The 21,591-nt window shown below is 48.1% G+C and overlaps 1 protein-coding gene across 1 annotated transcript in view; it reads right to left on the bottom strand.

The window, feature by feature from the left end:
• The window catches only part of CXCL12 (C-X-C motif chemokine ligand 12), a 302,060-nt gene that overhangs the window by 221,186 nt on the left and 59,283 nt on the right, over positions 1 to 21,591 (bottom strand). Inside the window, exon 2 of the mRNA XM_073552082.1 lies at positions 576 to 693. Coding sequence (XP_073408183.1) covers positions 576 to 693 — 118 coding nt within the window. The remainder of the gene's footprint in view (positions 1 to 575; positions 694 to 21,591) is intronic.

The raw sequence follows: 21,591 nt of genomic DNA, 5'->3' as shown, positions 1-21,591 counted from the left end.
CTCCACACTTATTTGCTCCTCTCCTAATCACCTCCAAGACTTCTCCCGAATATCCCCCATCCTCTGGAATTCTGTGCCACAACACGTCTGACTATCAACCACATTCAGATCTTTCAAACAGAACCTGAAAACCCACTTCTTCAGGAAAACTTACAGCCTGCAATGACCCCGCTACCTCCTCACCACTACCGGAGTTACCGCCTCACCCACACCGGTGCTACTGCAACCCCCCAACCTACTGTCTCCTTTCCCACCATCCTGTAAAATGTAAGCCCGCGAGGGCAGGGTCCTCTCCCTTCAGTATCAATCGGTCATTGTTAGTTGGTTTACTGTAAGGGATATCTGTAATTTGTATGTAACCCCTTCTCATGTACAGCACCATGGAATCAATGGTGCTATATAAATAAATAATAATATCTCTCTATGAAGCTTTTGAGGAGTTTGTGTTTGCACTATTATGTAAAATGCGGTCCGCTTCACTTTAGAAAAATCTTGCTATTTTCCCCACGTTGCCTCTTCTGGGAGCCTTCTTTGTTTTCTTTTAATATCAGCATGTTTTGTTACTTTGTACTTACACAATCTGCAGAGAGCAGTTGGTGGTGGACAGAATCTTCAGGTGTTTGATGTTGCTCTTGGACACATTACTTTCAAAGTATCTACAGGGACATCGGTAAGTCAAGCTGACCGGCTTCTCTGTGGGGACAAAACACAAACATTAGGAGTATAACCCCTGCAGGAGAACTGGCATTACAAAACAATTTGTCATTGCTGCGTGCCGCAGGTCAATCTGTTCTTAAAATTGAGACAATTTTTGAGACATTATGTGAATAAAGGTATTAACATGGAAAAATGTAAAGAAAATAAGCAGACTAATAACTTGCAGATGTATCTGGCTACTTGGAGGCTGTAGTGAATCAGCTAAAACTAATCTAGTATTAAAAATTCTTACCTATCATTGTTTTATCTAAAAGCATGAAATGTGGTAAAGGTGAAAGGAAAAATGTAATATTCACCTAATAGCTCCTCTTCCACTGCAATGCCACTGCTATGGTCGTAACTGCCTTTCCTGCAGCAATAACATCGTGTCCCTCATGTACATGACTGTTGCAGACAATCACTGATTTTAGTATAGTGAGGCCGCACTGGGTCGCAGGCCTTTGAAGAGAGGACGATATGATGGGGTTGAGGGGGATATAGGGAACTGAAGATGGATGAAGGGTTGGTGTGGTAAGGGTTAATTTACTTGAACGAGGTGGGGCTGAGAATGGCTCTGGGAGGGAGGATGGGTCAGAGGTGGGGACATGGTCATAGGGATCACTATAAAAAGGGGGCCATCTTAGTTGGGCAACCATTTTAGGTGCCCCCTTGTAGTGATAAGAAGCTGTTGTGTGTGTGTGGGGTACCTGCAGGATGGAGGTAGAACTGATGCTCAAACATCTGAGGGATGCCGCGGGTTCACGGGGCGCAGAATGGCTGGAAGCATCGGTCCAGGGCTTGCTTCAAGGAGGGGTGGCTGGGGCTCCTCAGGCCCAGCAAGATGGACATCGGCCTTGGAGAGCTATTTCAAATATATCATGGCACTACTGAGTAGGTGCATAAAAAGAAGGTTCCCACACCAGAATAAGTAATTGAAAATATTTTTGGCACTCAACTTTTGCGATATGTGAAGGATTTTATTTGCAGTCACAAGTATTAGACGTTTCGGCTATGACAATAAGCCTTCATTAGAGATGAGCGACTTTGCCTTTTTTCGGGTCGAGTCGGGTTTCATGAAAATCGGCCGATTTCGTTCGACCCGACTTTTGAGAAAGTCGGGTTGAACGAAATTGGCCGATTTTCGTGAAAAGTCGAAGGCTGACTGAAACACGAAACCCAATGCAAGTCAATGGGGAAGCAAAGTCGGCAGGGAGTGGAGGACAGTAAACACACCTACAGTGCCCATTTGAATGCCAAAAACATCAATTTTTATTACTGAAGCTTGTCAACCTTGATTTACTTCATAATAATAGTTACGCACTGAAAACTTGGGGTTATTTGGCTAAAGTTGTGGGGGGGTAGGGCTGGCTCCAGGTTTTCATGTGCCCTGGGCCAAAGAGCGCCCCGTTAACACATACCACAACTCATGATGCTCCGATACGGCAGAGAAATAGCGGTATAGTACAATGAAAAATACTTCACTATTTACATCTCATGACTGATATCGATTTTAAATTCTCCAATAGCTCCTAAAACGGACAGTATATAACTCCATACAGTATTATGGGCACCGCATAGTGCACTATACAGAGTAATGAGGCCCATATATTTCTCCATACAGAATCAATGGTTCCATATAATGTTTGAAACAGTATATGATGAGCTCCACATAATGCTACAGTATATGTTAGTCCCCATGGATGAAGCTCCACTGTCTTATCTGTCCAAATAATGCTCCATATATAATGGGCCCCATTTCTAATGCTCTAGTGTATAATGGGCCATGTAAATGCTGCTCCAGTGTCTGATGTCCACCTTTGGAATGCTCCAGTGTATGGTGGGCCCCATATATCATTCTCCAGAGTATAGTGCTCCCCAAAAATTGCTGTCCCAACATTGAAAACAATTAAATAAGTCTCCTAGCTAGGGAATCCCTGTACTAGTCTGGACTTCTCGTCGTCCCCATCTTCCATCTCACTGCACTTGGCTGTTTAGGCAGAGGGCATACAGACGTGATGTCATTGCGCTCTCTGATCAGAATATCACTGTCAGGACACACGGAAGGTGTCATGGCAGTGGAGCAGGGAGAGGTAAGTATTTCAACTTTGCAAGTGATGTGATCCTGAGCAAGCAGGGGGGCCCACTCGTTGGCGACGGAACTGGCACAAGGCTCCTCCTCGGTGTGTGGCGGTGTGTCTGATGGTGGGTGGGCCCTCCGGGCCCTCCCACCGGCAGAGGCACTTTTCGTACTATGGGGGGCCATGTGCCAGTGCCGTCGCCCATGAGTATGCCCCCCCACCTGCTCAAGGAACCTGCACTTTCATCTGCACCTTCCTCTTTGTCACCGTGTAAGGTGGTATAGTATGCGGGAAGGGGAACTAGAGTTTCCTCAGGGTCAGATTCTGGCTGTGTAGAGTGTGAGGGGAATGTAGTGGTCTGAGTCAATGTACCAGCAGAATCATCTAGCAGTGGCTAGGCATCAGTGCACTTGTGGCGTCCCCAGGAGTACGGTCGCCACAGTGGCATTCCCTTCCTCCTAGGGAGTGTGATGTCATGCTTGGGAGCAATGAAGGATCTCTCTAGCAGTTAAACCAACACACAACACACTTCCCACTCCAGGCCAGCAGGGAGACCTCTGAACCTAACTGCTGAGGAGCTGCTCTCTGTGGTCGGGAGGAGGTAAGTTAGGGCACTTTGTGCAGGGAAGCGGAAGTGTGTGGACGTGAGAAGGGGAGCTGGAGGATGAGCAGAGTTAAGGCTCACTCCTAGCTGGAGCGCATGGTCCGGATTCCGGTCACAGAGTTTGTAGGGACACTGACGTTCCTGCAGTAGAAACCAGAGGAAGTAGCAGCTGTAAATGCTCTGTACCCAACTAAGGCTCGGAGGCCCCAGCATCGACGCGTGGGAGCCAGAAGGAAAAGGCTACGGCTGCCTGCCATACGAAAAAGTTCCAAAAGAGAGTCAACAGGGGGAACTTCATTGAACTCAGCATTGCGAGTACCTCAGATAAGCGCTAGAATGGAGGCCACACTACCTATCTGCAGAGAGAGAATTCGAAATTGGATTCCAGGCTGACCAACTCCTTCTTCATCTGTACTCTGGGTCCTGGACGGCACTTACCAAGTACAGGTAAAGGAACTGCACGACTGTGTCTGTCATCTTTCTCCTGCGCCTGGCGCATGGCTCTGCTACATCATGCACTGCACACCATCTACCAACTCTTTCATCTGCCCTGCGACTACGGCCCTACCTGTGCAGGGCTTCTACATCTTAGCTACACCATAACATCTGTCCCAGAGAAGCGACACTGCAGCGCTAGTCAATCTAATCAGAAACCACAGGTGGCGTCACGTATCATTCACCTATAAACGTAATTCACCCCTTTGCATGGACGCCCAGGGCCACGGAACGGGTCACCACCACCGTGACACATCCCTGTGCGACACCGGCCCAGTACCGATTATCCCCACTGCCCTGGCTGGCCACCCACACTCCATGTCAGATTCATCTTGGACTTGGGAATTCACAATTTGACTTGATAACCCAGGCATGGTATGATAGAAAGAGCTACATGGACTAATGTTAAGTGTGGCCTGCTGCATCATTCACTTTTGGTGGGGGTGAAGGACACAAGGAAAGGGGTTCTTCCTGACCAGGAGCCAGCACTTGACTCAGTGCTTGCATTTTTTTGAAACTTCAGAAGAGGAGGGCATATTTACTGGAGTCTGTTTCGGCAATGTAAGCCAAAACCAGTTCCTCATGCTCCGCCTTTAAAAGCGGTTAACCTACTCCCAGAAAAGGTAGCCTTCCAGGCGTTCCGGAGCCAGACCATGACGCAGGCTCAACACCTCCTGCCTTAGCTGCTATTGTGCTTTTGCCACTACCAGCAGATGCACCACCACCATCAGCACCAGCTGGCCCCCCCACACCCACGTCCGCAGTCTCATCCACCAAACTTAAAAATTTTGCAGAAAATAGACCCAAAATAACATCAGATATATGGCACTGTATCACAAGCGTACAGCTCTATTCAGTCAAAGAATAATCATCAATCTCCCTATATATTCCATCAGTCACACAGAGACGCTCGCAGGCTCAGTATGGATTAGACAAGAATATAAAAATTAGACAAAGTGTACAGTATCATCAGATAGCAGGTATATATAGTATAGTTTAAACATTCTAAATCTCCGTAGATATTTGAGGAGGCACACACAGACACTCTCAGGCTCAGTATTGGATTACAACACAATCTAAAAAACTGTAAAACGGTAATGGATCTCAAGAGTACAGCTGTATACAGTGTAGGTGTCATTGTTGTCAATCTCAGTATTTATTTCCACAGTCAGAAAATAACTCTCACTTGGTCAGTTTGGATTAGACCAGAATATAACAAGCAGTAAATGGGTAATGTATCACAAGCGTAGAGCTGTATACAGTGTTGGGGTAATTTTTAAATGTACATCTAAATTGCAGGAGTAACCCATAGACACTCACACGCTCAGGATGGATCACACCACAATATAACAAGAAGATATGCAAGAAATAATCACACATGTGGGACAATGTTACTGGTGTCAATGATACACTTAGAGTGTTGGTTGGAGGAGGACTTCCTGGCAGAAAGGGTACAGTATCACCAGATACCAGGTATATATAGCCTAGTTTAAACATTAACAATGTACATCTATATATCAGGAGTAGTGTTGAACCACCCCGCTAGTGTTTTGGTTCGTCGCACAGGAGGCAAGTTCGTCGAATGTTCGTCGAACCCCATTGAAAACAATGGCAGGCAAACACAAACACATACAAACACATAGAAAACAATTACAAAACACCTTAAAAGGTGTCCCAAAGCAGACAAAATGCTCAGAAGACAAAAATAACATATGGAAAAGGGCAACTACATTTAGAAAAGAGGTGGAGGAGTAAAAGGAGGAGGTGGAGGAGACACATATATAGGCTTGTCATGCCCTTATGAAGTCAAGAAATGCTGGAATAAAAATCTAAAATACAAACAAAAAAAAAAATTCTGAAATCGAACACGATCATATACCGTCGGACTTCCCACCAATAAATTATGCCAACTTCCAATCGGGCGGCGTTATTCCCACGAACCTCCAAACAGCATCCATGAAGGCAAAGTGTTTGGTTTCCGGGGGCAGTATGATTGCAAAGCTGAACCTTAAAGGAATGTCCAAAAGGGCACCACCAGGAGTGGAGCCTGTGGCTTAATTGGACTCCACCCGGGAAACCACAACCATGCCACCTAAAGAAAAGTTGCACACATTGAAAGCTTTGTCGATTCTGTGTGTGGTGTGGTATGTCCGTTTGTAGTTGTGCTAGCGATTTCTCAGCTTTATTCAGTTAACGACCGAGACTCCGGCATGCCCCCGCAGTATGCGTCAAGCTTACTAGAGGGATACGCGAGGCTCTGGCACGCGAGATCGAGCATTAACAGGTCTATCATGCCCTTACATGTCCAGGGCTGCATGCGTGCTACACTGAAAGGACCAGCTTTTGTTGCTTACAGGTGCAGATAACCCGCTGAACACCATTAGTGATGGGGATCTGGGATTCCAATTATTACCCGCGAACGATGATTTCCCAGTAAGTGCAGGTCAACCGCAATTACGGAACTAGGCCTAACCGGCATTCCTGAAAAAATGAAAAAATTACATGTCCAAACCACAGGTGCTGTAGCTTGCTTAACAGCTCGGCAGCCGTTCTCAGGCCCAGTATGAATTCGACAACATTGTAGAAAGTTGATAAAGGGTACAGTTTCATCGGATAACACGTATATATGTAGCATAGTTTACACATTAAAAACCTATGTCTATATATCAGGAGGCAGGCTCAGAGTCTCAGGACCAGTATGGATTTGACCAGATTGTACAAAGTTGAGAAAGGGTACATTATCACTGGATAGCAAGTATATATAGCATAGTTTAAACATTTAAAATCTCCGTGTTCTCAGTATCGATTAGACAACAATCTAAAAAGTAGAAAAAAAGAAATGTATTTGAAGCGTACACCAGAATACACTTTTGGTGGTATTTTTAAATATTCATATATATTTCTGTCTCAGTAAGACAGTCCAGCCTCTCCGCAATAGGAAATGAGATGCATACAATTACTGACATAAAGTCTAGTGATTGCAGAAATCTAGGAATTAATAATCACGGGAAAAACTTCCGTCACAATTCTCAGAGGCGATGCTGACTCTCAATTAATTTGTGGAGACAGCGAAAACATTTCTTTGTGAAGAAAGTGTTGCTGTATCGCAGTACCGTTGATCCCATCAGCGTTACTTATCTCCATCAAATTTTTATCACAGGGAGAGATGTAAACATAGTGCTCACTGCCTATCATGATCTGACATGTAACTTTGGAGTGCAAAACACAGAAGCCACAGGCCGCAGGCGATTCTATGGGATTGGCATGAGAGGGCACATTTAAAAATGTGCGCCGGAATGTCACACATCTGTGAGTAGGAAAACTGTGAAAGCTGATGATAAACCACCACAGCATGTCACTGTGAGTCGACGTCCATAAGAAATGGAAGCCATTGATCATCTGAAGCTAGAGCCCGGCCATCGGGACAGGGCATAGCTACATCTTAACCATCATCTATCAGTTCAACAAATTTGTTTTGGCAGTCCCAGTGAAGGATTTGACAACCGACTACACAGCGGAGGAGCAGGGAGAGGTAAACATTGCAAATGCTGTGGCCCTGCCCAAGCAAGGGGGGCACACTCGTGGGCGTCGGTACTGGCACTGGGCCCCTCATAGTACGGTGGTGTGTCTGACGGCGGGTGTGCACCCCCACCATCAGACACACGTGATTGCACTATGAGGGACCCTGTGCCAGTGCCCGCGCCCAAGAGTCGGCCTACCCACCTGTCCAGGGCAATGGCACTCACACGGTTGCGTGTGCTAGGTGGTGACCCCAGCCATGGGGGGGGGAGGCAGCCCAGATAGGTTTACAAAATGGCATATGTTGATGTGGGATATTCAGCTGCTGCTAAAGGCGAAATTGGTCAAGTCCGAGGAAGAGGAGGACCAAAGCAAGCCATTTTTCTGGCAACCTATGTGTCATCAGGGGAAGGTGGGACAAAATCCTTGGAAACCCATGCATGGTTCATTTTAATGAAGGTTAGATCATCCACATTTTCGGTTGACAGACGGGTCCTTTTTTCTGTCAGGATTGATCCAGCAGCACTGAAGACTCTTTCCGATAGCACACTTGCAGCTGGGCAAGCGAGCTCCTGCAAGGCATATTGTGCCAATTCTGGCCAGGTGTCCAGTTTAGCGGCCCAATAGTCAAATGGGAATGACCTGTGAGGGAGAACGTCGATATGGGACGAGAAGTAGTTTGTAACCATAGTTGCCAACTGCTGTCTCCTGTCACTTTCAATCGATGCAGTATTACCAGTCGTGTGAGCGGGACTTGAAAAATCAGTCCACAACATGGTCATGAAACCCCTGTCTCCATCGCGACTTCTGATGTGATGTGTACACCACGAACACCTCTTCCAAGCTGCCCCCGGCCCCTACGGCTCGTGTGAGAACCATCACCGCTGCTGTGTGCTGGGAATGCCTCAACCAACCGGTTTACCAGAGTTGCTTGTTTGTTAGCCAATATTAGGTCAAGGTTCTCCTGTGGCATTATGTTTTGGAATTTGCCTTTATAACGTGGATCCAGGATGCTGGCCAACCAGTAGTCATCATCGTTCATCATTTTGGCAATGCGGGGGTCCCTTTTTAGGATCTGCAAGGCATAATCTGACATGTGGGCCAATGTTCCCTGTGTCAATGATGCACTACGAGTGCTGGGTGGAGGAGCACTTTCTGGCAAATTCACATCCCTCCAGTCACGCACAAACCCTGTACCAGACATTGCCATGCCAACATTTTCTCTTGCCCCACGAGAAGCATCCTCCTCCCCTAAATAATCATTCCCATCATCATCCTCCTTCTCCTCTTCCTCCACGAGACTTCCCTGACCAGACAATGGCTGACTGTCATCAAGGATTCCGTCCTCCTCGGCTGCAGACGCCTGCTCCTTAATGTGCGTCAAAGTTGCTTGAGAAGACGCCTAAGTGGGATGCTCATGCTTATGATGGCATCGTCTGCGCTTACCAGCCGTGTGCATTACTCAAAACACTGAAGGACTTTACAGAGGTCTTTCAGCTTCGACTACTGCACATCTGTCAACTCCATGTCTGCCCTCAAAGTGCCTGCCCGTGTATCCTCCCACAAATGCATTACTGCCTCTGTTCGCACAGCCGCTCAACCATGTGCAGGGTGGAGATCCACCTTGTTGCAACGTCGATAATTAGGCGGTGCTTGGGAAGGTGGAGCAATCACTGTAGCTTCTGCATACGACTGGAGCGTACCGGCGACCGGCGGATGTGCGAGCACAGTCTTCGAACCTTATGGAGCAGGCCGGTTAACTCCGGATAATTATTGAGGAAGCACTGCACCACCAGGTTCAAGGTGTGAGCCAGACAAGGTATGTGTGTGACTTTTGAAAGGGCTATGGATGCCACAAAATTCCGACCATTATCACTAACTACCTTGCCTGCCTCAAGATGTAGACTGCCCAGCCATGACTCAGTTTGTCGCTGAAAGTAGTCGGCCAGTACCTCCGCGGTGTGTCTGTCGCCCAAACACATCATCTTCAACACGGCCTGCTGACGCTTTCCACTAGCTGATCGATAGGGGGACACCTCGTGTGCAACACTGGCAGCTGCGGATGGAGTGCTCGTGCGACTGCGCTCTGTGGACGAGCTTTCGCTTCTGGAGGAGGAGGAGGAGGGTCGAACGCCTACAGCCAACTGTTTCCTATACCGTGGGCTAGGCAGCACTGTCCCACCACCGCTGTCCCCTGTGGACCCTGCATCCACCACATTAACCCAGTGCGCAGTGATGGACACGTAACGGCCCTGGCCATGCCTACTGGACCATGCATCAGTTATGAGGTGCACCTTTCCACTCACTGATTGCTTGAGTGCATGGACAATGCGGTCTTTCACAAGAAGGTGGAGGGCTGGGATGGCTTTGCGAGAAAAGTGGCGACTGGGTAGGTCATAGTGTGGTACTGCGTAGGCCATGCGTTTGCAGAAAGCTGCGCTTTCAACCAAGCGATAGGGCATCATCTCTAACGAGATTAGTTTGGCAATGTGGGTGTTCAAAACCAGTGTACGCGGATGAGAGGATGAGTACTTTCTTGTCCTACTCATAGTCTCTGGTAGGGTGAGCTGGACTTGAGAGCTGCATATGGTGGAACTAGCGGTGGACATGGCGGACTGAGAGAGGGTTGATGATGGTGATGGAGTTGGTGTTCTTTCTGATGGCCTAGATTCAGTCTTTCGTTGATATAACATTGTGATTCCCTGGCTGCTTTGGCCTTGCGACGACACCTCAACATTTGCTGCTGGTGATGTGCTAACCGGTGGGCTTACAGTGGGGGAAACAATGTAGCGTTGCCAACTACCTTCTTTGGGAGCAGTTGCACATGTGGTACGTGAGGTTTGGTAGTCCGTCCACGCTTGCAAGTGCATGGTGGTTAAATGTCTAAGCATGCAACTGGTTTTCAAATTTCTCAGATTTTTCCCTCGGCTAAAGGTCTTTCCGCACTTCTTACAGATAACCTTTGCCTGATCATTAGGATTTTGTTCAAAAAAGTGCCACACTGCACTCTTCCTACTATGGAAGACATTTTGAGGCCTTGCACGCTGTGCTATGTTGACCATCTGGCCAAGCTGTCCTGCAACTCTTGTGGGGTTTGTAACCCGTTTTTGGACTGCTCCGGGCCTGCCATACAACAGCTGTTGCGATGCCGATGCCTGCTGCAGATGCTCCTCCTCCTCTTCTGAGCTATTGGCAGCGGCACCCTCTTCCCCCAATGGATGCCAATCTGGGTCAACAACTGGGTCATCCATCACCTCCTCTTCAATGTCATGTGCACCTTCCTCTGTGTCACCGTGTATGGTGGTATAGTATGCGGGAGGGGGAACCTGAGTCTCATCAGGGTCAGATTCTGGCTCAGTACACTGCGAGGACAATGTAGTGCTCTGAGTGAATGTACCAGCAGATAAATCTAGCAGTGGCTGTGCATCAGTGCACTCCATGTCAAATTCATGTTGGCCTGGGTAATTCACGATTTGACTTGATAACCCAGACATGGTATGTGAAAACAGCTCCATAGAGTAATCTGTAGTGTGGCCTGCCGCATTCTTCAATTTTGGTTGGGGTGAAGGACACAAGGAAAGGTGTGGTTCATGACCATGAGCCTCCAATGACGACTCAGTGCTTTTATTTTTTTAAATTTCAGAAGAGGAGGCGATAGAGCTGGAGGCTGAGTCTGCAATGTAAGCCAAAACTTGTTCCTGAAGCTCCGGCTTTAAAAGCGGTTTACCTACTCCCAAAAAAGGGAGCCTTCGAGGACTTGTGGAGCCAGACGATGACGCAGGCTCAACACCTCCTGCATTTGGTGCTATTTTGCTTTTGCCACTACCAGCAGATCCACCACCAACACCATCATTACCAGCTGCCATCCCCAGCCCACTTCCACGGACTCTTCCACCACACTTCCTCATTTTTGGGGAAAATGTACCCAAAATACCACCAACTAAATGGTACTGTAAAACAAGGTACAAGGTGTATATAGTAGTGGGGAGTATTTAAATCTCTCTGCAGACTTCAGGACACAGTTGTATTCTGTCATGCCCTGTGTATTTTACACCTCAAAGTAACAGGCTGATTCTGGATGGTGTAAAAAAGGTGTATAGAGGACTGGGGAGAATTGGAATCTCTCTACAGACTTCAGGACACAGTTGGATTATGTCAGGCCCTGTGTATTTTAAACTTCAAAGTAACAGGCTGATTCTGGATGGTGTAAAAAAGGTGTATAGAGGACTGGGGAGAAATGGATTCTCTCTACAGACTTCAGGACACAGTTGTATTCTGTCAGGTCCTGGGTATATTACACCTCAAAGTAACAGGCTGATTCTGGATGGTGTAAAAAAGGTGTATAGAGGACAAGGGAGAAATGGAATCTCTCTACAGACTTCAGGACACAGTTGGATTCTGTCAGGCCCTGAGTATATAACACCTCAAATTAACAGGCTGATTCTGGATGGTGTAAAAAAGGTGTATAGAGGACTGTGGACAAATGGAATCTCTCTACAGACTTCAGGAAACAGTTGGATTCTGTCAGGCCCTGTGTATTTTACACCTCAAAGTAACAGGCTGATTCTGGATGGTGTAAAAGAGGTGTATAGAGGACTGGGGAGAAATGGAATCTCTCTACAGACTTCAGGACACAGTTGTATTCTGTCAGGCCCTGTGTATTTTACACCTCAAAGTAACAGACTGATTCTGGATGGTGTAAAAGAGGTGTATAGAGGACTGGGGAGAAATGGAATCTCTCTACAGACTTCAGGACACAGTTGTATTCTGTCAGGCCCTGGGTATATTACACCTCAAAGTAACAGGCTGATTCTGGATGGTGTAAAAAGGTGTATAGAGGACTGGGGAGAAATGGAATCTCTCTACAGACTTCAAGACACAGTTGGATTCTGTCAGGCCCTGGGTATATTACACCTCAAATTAACAGGCTGATTCTGGATGGTGTAAAAAACGTGTATAGAGGACTGGGGACAAATGGAATCTCTCTACAGACTTCAGGACATAGTTGGATTCTGTCAGGCCCTGTGTATTTTACACCTCAAAGTAACAGACTGATTCTGGATGGTGTAAAAGAGGTGTATAGAGGACTGGGGAGAAATGGAATCTCTCTACAGACTTCAGGACACAGTTGGATTCTGTCAGGCCCTGTGTATTTTACACCTCAAAGTAACAGGCTGATTCTGGATGGTGTAAAAGAGGTGTATAGAGGACTGGGGAGAAATGGAATCTCTCTACAGACTTCAGGACACAGTTGGATTCTGTCAGGCCCTGGGTATATTACAACTCAAAGTAACAGGCTGATTCTGGATGGTGTTAAAAAGGTGTATAGAGGACTGGGGAGAAATGGAATCTCTCTACAGACTTCAGGACACAGTTGTATTCTGTCAGGCCCTGTGTATATTACACCGCAATGTAACAGGCAGAAATTGCCTAGTGTATGACAAACTACTAGGTGTATATAGCATTGGGCAGAATTGGAATCTCCCTAGAGTGTAGGTCTGTAAGAACGGACAAACTCCTCAGCTTTTTCTTACAGAGTCACACCCAGATAGCTTCAATTTGGCCGTGATACCAGCCGGTACACGGTACTGTGTGAGGAGCATACACGTTCACCGCTGTACGGTGTGTATGTAAAATTGTCAAGCTCCGTGTTTTTGTAAATGGACTGACACACGCTCTCTCTAGTTTTGAATGTAATCAAACAGCAGATATACGAAACTGTTTGAAAAACGGACAAAACTCTAAGGTGTAGGTCTGTAAGAACGGATAAACTCCTCGGCTTTTCCTCACAGAGTCACACACAGATTGTCAAGCTCCGTGTTTTTGTATATGGACTGACACACACTGTCTCTCTCTAGTTTTGAATGTAATCAAACAGCAGATATACGAAACTGTTTGAAAAACGGACAAAACTCTAAGGTGTAGGTCTGTAAGAACGGACAAACTCCTCGGCTTTTCCTTAGTGTCACACACAGATAGCTTCTATTTGGCCATGATAACAGCCGGTACACAGTACTGTGTGAGGAGCGTACACCACTGTACGGTGTGTGACAAAAATGAACTCTCAGTACCTCACCAGGACAAAACAATAAAATTTGGATTGCTTTTAAAAAAGCAGTTTGAACACCAGTGTGCACACAGCAATGCAGGTAGCCTTAAAAGGCAGCCTAATCACCACCAGCGCTGCTGCACAAAAGCAAAAATCTTCACCTTTCACTGCACACTAACTACAGTGAAAAGCACTATCAGCAGAAGCAGTTTTTTTTCTTCTTTTGGCCTTCCTAACGCTCTCCCTACAGAATCAGCAGCAGCAGCAGCTTTCCCTATTCTGAGATCAGCATAAGTAACATGGCACGCCCTTTTATACCCCCTGTGACGCCACACAAAGCAAGCCAATCACTTGCATGCCCATCTCAAAGATGGTCGTGACCGCTGCCTATGTCATCACGTTGCCCACAGTGTCCGTTCTTCCTGATTGGCTGAAAAAGAGCGCTAAAGCATCTTTTGAAACGAGACTTTGGCGCTCTGGTCGCCAACCTCGTGGCCGACCTCACGCTAAGGTCGGGTTTGGTTTCATGAAACCCGACTTTGGCGAAAGTAGGCGACTTTTGAATTTTTTCGACCCGTTTCGCTCAACTCTACTGAAAACATTAAATCTAAACTGTATGATTAGTCAGTAAGCTGTAAATCTTACTGAGTAAAACACAGTTTAGATTTAATGTTTTCAGTGTCTGCATATACAGGTGCATTTCACAATGCTTGGTGGGCTTCTTTTGTATCAATTTCTGCATCAATGCAATGTGGCATGGAGGCGATCAGCCTGTGACACTGCTGAGGAAGCCCAGGTTGCTTTGATAGCAGCCTTCAGCTCATCTGCATTGTTGGGTCTGGTGTCTCTCATCTTCCTCTTTACAATATCCCGTAGATTCTCTATGTGGTTAAGGTCAGGCGAGTTTGCTGGCCATATTAACACCATGATACTATTGTTTTATATATATGTACAGTGGCGTAACTATAAAGTTATGGGCCCCGGTGCGAAATTTCAAATGGGGCCCCCCCATGCCAAAATGCATGCACATCTCTGCTCCGTACACTCGTACACACACGGCTCCGCACCTTACACCTCGCACGCACACGGCTCCGCTCCGTACACCTCGCACGCACACGCCTCCGCTCCGTGCACCTCGCACACACACGGCTCCTCATATACACACACAGCTCTGCTACATCCACCCTGTAAACCTCCCCACCTCAACCATAAACTTCCCCTCTTCTGGCACCATAGCAACCAGCACAGCAGAGTCCTGCATCTCCTTCTGATCATGTGACCCCTGACCCCTGACTCCTCCCCTCCTGTGACCTCATTACAGGTCCTGTGCGCACAGAGCAGCCATTGCAAAGCATGGAGCTGCACAGCCAATGAGCGGCTGTAGCTCCCAGAGCCAGCTCCTCCCCTAACTCGCGATCAATCCCCTAAGGACTGCGGGCCCGGTCGCAGTTGTGACTGCTGCGACTGTGGTGTTTACGCCCCGTATATCTATAAAAAACAATAGTATCACTGTGCTTGATTGGCCAGAAAACTCACCTGACCTTAACCCCATAGAGAATCTATAAGGTATTGTCAAGAGGATGATGAGAGACACCCGACCCAACAATGCAGATGAGCTGAAGGCTGCTATCAAAGCACCCTGGGCTTCCATAACACCTCAGCAGTGCCACAGGCTGATCACCTCCATGCCACTCCGCATTGATGCAGTAATTGATGCTAGGAGCCAACCAAGTACTGAGTGCATTTACTGAACATACATTTCAGGAGTATTCTAATTTACTGAGATAATGACTTTTGGGTTTTCATTGGCTGTAAGCCATAATCATCAACATTAACAGAAATAAACCCTTCAAATAGATCAATCTGTTTGTAATTAACCTATATAATGAGTTTCTCTTTTTATATTGAAGAACTGAAATAAATTAACATTTTGATGATATTCTAATTTTGTGAGATGCACCTGTAGAGTGTTGCAGTGTTTTCCTTTTTTTAGATAGCACTATAAATTTTCATCAATTTATGGGATGCTGCCTCTATTTTTTTGGACTGTATTGAAGGACTTGTATGGACCTGGGAGACTGCACCCTACAATTACAGGTGCTGCTTTTTGTCTTCTTATTTCGCTATCTATCTATCTATCTATCCCATATCTATCGATCTATAGAAAAAAATTGAAAAAACAGCACAAAATAGAAAAAGGAGTCTGGTGCAGGCCCTCCAGGTAAATACCAAACCTCCAGATAGTCCATCAAAAAATAAAGCAGCACACCATGTTAGTTTTCAATAATGTGCTTTTTTAATAGCCCATATGGCTATGTGCCCATGCAGCAACTTTTCGGTTCAATGGGTGTGAACCTTTTACAGGCATTACAATGGTGATAGGTGAATGCCTTTTAACCCCTTTCCTACATTGGACATAATATTCCATCCATGTGACCTGGGACCTAAGTCCCAAGGACGGAATATTACGTCACAGGCGATCAGCGGCGCTCATGGGGGGGAGCACCACTGATCGCGGCCGGGTGTCAGATGATTATCACAGCTGTCACGGACCGCCCCCGGCACATTAACCCCTGGCACACTGTGATCAAACATGATCGCAGTGTACCGGGGGCATAGGAGAGAAGCGCGCAGGGAGGGGGCTCCCTGTGTGCTTCCCTGCGACCCCCGGAGAGATGCAATGTGCTGCGTCGCTCCGAGAGTCTTCCTCCCTGCAGGCCCCCGGATCCAATATGGCCGCTGGGGCCTTTGGGGTCCTGCAGGGAGGCGACTTCCTCACTGCCTGCTGAGAGCAGGCAGGAGGAAGCCTGCAGAGCGCCTGTCAGATCGATATATTATAATGTGAACCACAGTCCTCCATATTGTAAAATGCACAACTCACAGTCCTCCACATAATATAATATGCCCCATAGTCCTCCATATAGTATAATACATTCCCCATAGTCCTCCAGATAGTAAAATACACGCCCTAAAGTCCTCCATATATTAAAATACGCTGCTCAGTCCTCCACATAGTATAATACACTCCTCATAGTGCTCAATATAGTAAAATGCACCGCTATAGTCATCCGTGTAGTACAATTCACTTAACACTGTATAATGCAGCCCATAGTTTTTCATATAGTATAATGTATTCCCCATAGTCCTCGATACAGTATAATGCAGCCCACATATAGTATAATGCAACCACCCCATAGAGCATAATGCAGCCACCCCACAGAGTATAATGCAACCACCCCACAAAGTATAATGCAACCACCCCAGAGTATAATGTAACCCCCCATAGAATATAATACAGCCCCCCTCATATAGTATAATGTAGCCCCTCCATAGAGTATGATGCAATCACCACTCATAGAATATAATAAATATAATACAGCCCCCCATAGAATATAATGTAGCCCCGAATAGATTAGAATATAATACAGCCCAGCTCCCTATAGAATATAATGTAGCCCCATCAAACAGTATTGTGCAATTGTTACACCCGGTCCCTGTCCTGGCGCGGCGCCCTGGTATGTCACTGCTACACCTGGTCTCCGTCCCTTTGCTGCGTCCAGGTCTGCCGCTGCCCTCCGTTATGGGCACTCACCTCGAGCCTCACATGCTGTCCTTAGGCAGCAGCCGGCCTCCTCTGGATCTCATTCTGCTGCTCCTCAGCATTCAGACCTCCCTCCTGCCTCCACCTCCTGGTGTCCTGTGAGGAGATCTGTAGCTAAGGCTATTAGGGCACGCCCGCCCGCTCTCCTGCTTTCTTAAAGGGACGGCGTGCATTATTCAAAAAGTGCAATTAACCAATGGCAGCGCACTGGCTGCTATTTCTGGCCTCTCCTCCATAGGGAGGGCGCCAGAGCAACGAGTATCTATCATTGCTACATCCGGTTCTCATGCTAACCTGTCTGCGCTGCGTCTGCAGTCTCTGTGTTAGGAATCTGTGTCCTGCCATACTTATGCAGAGATCCAGATCCTCACATTTGTCTCCAGAGGCTAAGTCCTTTCAGCCAGCTTCTGAGCATGCTTCTGGAATGAGCTCCCATTGGAGTTCAGGAGTCAGGTGCTCAGGTCCTGCTCCTGATTCCATTGGTTCAGCTCAGGGCTCTGGAGATTTCCGGAAGGTCCCGCTCACTATAAAAAGTGCGCATGGCTGTTCCGCCATGAGCTAGTATTTCTCATACTTGCTGCTGTGTGTTTGGTATGGATGCTTGGACTGGTGGATGACTTATTATGAAACCCCTTCCCTCGGATATTACGATTGTGTGAGTGATTGCGCAGCCGCCAGTAGCAGCGCTAGCGCCAGCGCGCTCCAGCTATACCTTTTCAGGAGCTAAGCGTCTTGCATTGCGCCGGCGTCCTTGCAGCGCCTTGCTTGCTGCTCTGTTCACGCCGCGCTGCGGTTGCAGCCTTCTGGATGTACGCAGTTGCGACACCTCGTACCTTATTTTTTACGGTAGGTAGGTCTAGAGGGGATAGTCCTGGTGTTTAAGGCTAATTCTGTGACCTTTAATACCGTGTCCACATCGCTGAAGTCTGTGACTCTATACAGACTCAGCGGTATTTATGTTTTTGTTGGCAGCTCTGTGCATATAACAGAGTCTGCTTTAGTGCACTGAGTGCAGCTAAAATCCTGTGCACATTACCGCCTGAGTGCCCTGCCTCTTTTAGCAGTGGTTACCCCATCAACTGCACGGTGGACCCCGAGTGGTGAACGCACTTTATTTTAATTTTATTTAGTGCGTTCCACCGCTCATAACATAATACTAGCGCCAGGGTCTGGCTAGAGATGGCAGATCAGCAGCAGCTGTTACAGCTTGTGCGTCAGCTCGAGGCTCGTCTTGCTACTCTTGAGAGGTCTCTCGCAGCTGCACAGGCTACAGATGCTGCCATCCAGGCACTCACAGATGCGGTAGGACGTATGTCCATGTCCGCCCTTGCACCGACAGTTACCCGCCTCCCGTTGCCCGATAAATATGCTGGGGATGGCGCCTCCTGTAGGGGTTTATCAGCCAGTGCTCGATACACCTGGAACTGCTGGCTGCGCAATTCCCTATGTAGCGGGCAAAGGTGGCTTTTGTTATCTCCCTACTGTCGGGCAAGGCGCTGGAATGGGCTATGCCTCTGTGGGAGCGTGGTGACCCCGAGATTCGGTCCGCCGCTAACTTGCTATCTGCCATCAGGCAAGTTTTTCTCGGCCCTCGGGTCACGCATGATACATCCCTGCAGTTACTCACCCTTAGGGTGGTTTCACATTAGCGCTTTTTAAGCGCACGCACGACCGGGGGTAGCTCCGCCCCCGAGCCGGCTCTCTGCCCGGCGTGCCCGCCCCTTGCTTGTAGCGCCGCCTCCTAGCGCACAGTGGCGCCTGCGATCGGCGCACCCTATCTTTAGCATAGGGTGCGCAGATCGTGCGCAGGCCGTGTGCTAGTTGCGCTTTGACCTGCGCTGCGCACTTTTGACGGTGCGCCGTGCGCGCCAAAATCAAACTTTTCGGATTTTGGCGCGCACGGCGCACCGTCAAAAGTGCTCAGCGCAGGTCAAAGCGCAACTAGCGCACGGCCTGCGCACGATCTGCGCACCCTATGCTAAAGATAGGGTGCGCCGATCGCAGGCGCCGCTGTGCGCTAGGAGGCGGCGCTACAAGCAAGGGGCGGGCACGCCGGGCAGAGAGCCGGCTCGGGGGCGGAGCTACCCCCGGCCGTGCGTGCGCTTAAAAAGCGCTAATGTGAAACCACCCTTACTCAGGGGTGACCCTCGGTTAGCCAGTATGCCGTCCGTTTTCGGACACTGGCGTCCGAGTTGGAATGGTCCGACAAGGCCCTAATCCCTGTTTTTTGGCGAGGTCTAGCGGAGCATGTGAAGGACGCTCTCTCTACTAGAGAGATTCCCACTAGCTTGGAAGAGCTAATCTCAGTCTCCTCACGTATCGATCTCCGTTTTTCGGAGCGCGGTATGGAGCGAGCTCACTCCAAGCACAAATCCGTTTTAGCTCCCAAATTTTTTGTACCCCTTGAGCTAGACGAGCCGGAGGATCTACCTCCTGAGCCCATGGAGGTGTCTCGCACCAACTTTAATACAGACTCTGACCAGGAATCCATCTGCGGTTGTCACCATGTCTGTGCGGTTTCTCCGGAAGCCGGCTCCCCGCAAAGGTCGGAGTCTGAACCGGCTATCGAGACCTTTGTCCCTCCTCATCTCAAGGCTCAGGTGCTCACCTGGGCGTATGCGCCTAATACGCACCACCATCGGGGCTATATGCAGGTCTCAAAACTGTTGGCTGATGCGTATTGGTGGCCCCATAGAGCTCGGGACATAAAAAAATTTATTCAGGCTTGCACCTTATGTGCTCAGCCTAACCCTGCTAGACAGAGGGTGGCGACATCTGCCGACACGCGGCAGCATGCCTCTGTCACTCCCGCTCCTACTATCTCCCAAGTGTCCCTCTTGAAACCTGGTGACCTCGGTTCCTCTGATGCCTTCCAGGTGTCTCGGGTTACTGTAACCCCTACCTGGACACCAAGCTCGCCCTCGGACAAGTTTGAGCCCTATGCCACCGTAGGGCACAGGGTATTTGCCCGGAGGGCTCGGGGAGGAGGGGGCCTTAGGAGGGAGGGTAATGTTAGGAATCTGTGTCCTGCCATACTTATGCAGAGATCCAGATCCTCACATTTGTCTCCAGAGGCTAAGTCCTTTCAGCCAGCTTCTGAGCATGCTTCTGGAATGAGCTCCCATTGGAGTTCAGGAGTCAGGTGCTCAGGTCCTGCTCCTGATTCCATTGGTTCAGCTCAGGGCTCTGGAGATTTCCGGAAGGTCCCGCTCACTATAAAAAGTGCGCATGGCTGTTCCGCCATGAGCTAGTATTTCTCATACTTGCTGCTGTGTGTTTGGTATGGATGCTTGGACTGGTGGATGACTTATTATGAAACCCCTTCCCTCGGATATTACGATTGTGTGAGTGATTGCGCCGCCGCCAGTAGCAGCGCTAGCGCCAGCGCGCTCCAGCTATACCTTTTCAGCAGCTAAGCGTCTTGCATTGTGCCGGCATCCTTGCAGTGCCTTGCTTGCTGCTCTGTTCACGCCGCGCTGCACTTGCAGCCTTCCGGGTGTTCGCAGTTGCGACACCTCGTACCTTATCTTTTACGGTAGGTCTAGAGGGGATAGTCCTGGTGTTTAAGGTTATTTCTGTGACCTTTAATACCATGTCCACATCGCTGAAATCTGTGACTCTATACAGACTCAACGGTATTTATGTTTTTGTTGGCAGCTCTGTGCATATAACAGAGTCTGCCTTAGTGCACTGTGCACATTACCGCCTGAGTGCCCTGCCTCTTTTAGCAGCGGTTACCCCATCTACCGCACGGTGGACCCCGAGCGGTGAACGCACTTTATTTTAATTTTATTTAGTGCGTTCCACTGCTCATAACACTCTGTGCATTTTCTAACGCTCTCTGTCTCCACAGCATATCAGTATCCTGTGCTTCCTGGTTATATCTGCAACCATCTGGGCAAAAGCCATCCTGTTCCGCCAACAGCTATCCATGTCTAAGGACTGTGTGAAGGTCACTGGAACCGACTCCTTACCATCTACCCAGATCCAGGACCTGGCTCATTATGGACTCTGCTGTAACTACTGTTATCCCTTTTGGTCCCGCTGGGACAGCTGCCACGTGTTCGGGGTCTAACTGGAGGTAGCACCTGTGTCCTCCGGGTATTCCATTCTGGCCCTGTCTGAGGGGCTTTACTACGGGTGCCTGGGGCTCACTAGTCACACCCCATTCGGAGCCCCCCGGACCGTGGTCCCGAGGTTCCACTTTAAAAATAAAAATGAATGTGAACTTCACCATCTCTACCTCCGCTTCCATTCGTTACAGCAATCCTCCTTCAAAAAATGTAATAAAGCCCCCCATAGAAAATAGTATATAACAGACTTCCCCACAGAATATAATGTATAATGTACCCCCCATAGTATATAACACAGCCATATAGCATATAACACAGCTTCATAGTACACAACACAGTCACATAGTATATAACACAGTCACGTAGTATATAACACAGCGCACATAGTATATAACACAGCCACATAGTATGTAGCACAGCCACGTAGTATATAACACAGCCTCATAGTATATAACACAGCCACACAGTATATAAGA

This window comes from Dendrobates tinctorius, unplaced genomic scaffold (assembly GCF_039654945.1).
Source record: "Dendrobates tinctorius isolate UK_male_01 unplaced genomic scaffold, ASM3965494v1 ptg000184l, whole genome shotgun sequence".
NCBI lineage: Eukaryota > Metazoa > Chordata > Amphibia > Anura > Dendrobatidae > Dendrobates > Dendrobates tinctorius.
Note: the sequence above shows the minus strand (reverse complement) of the source record. Positions and strands in the feature narration are given on the sequence as shown.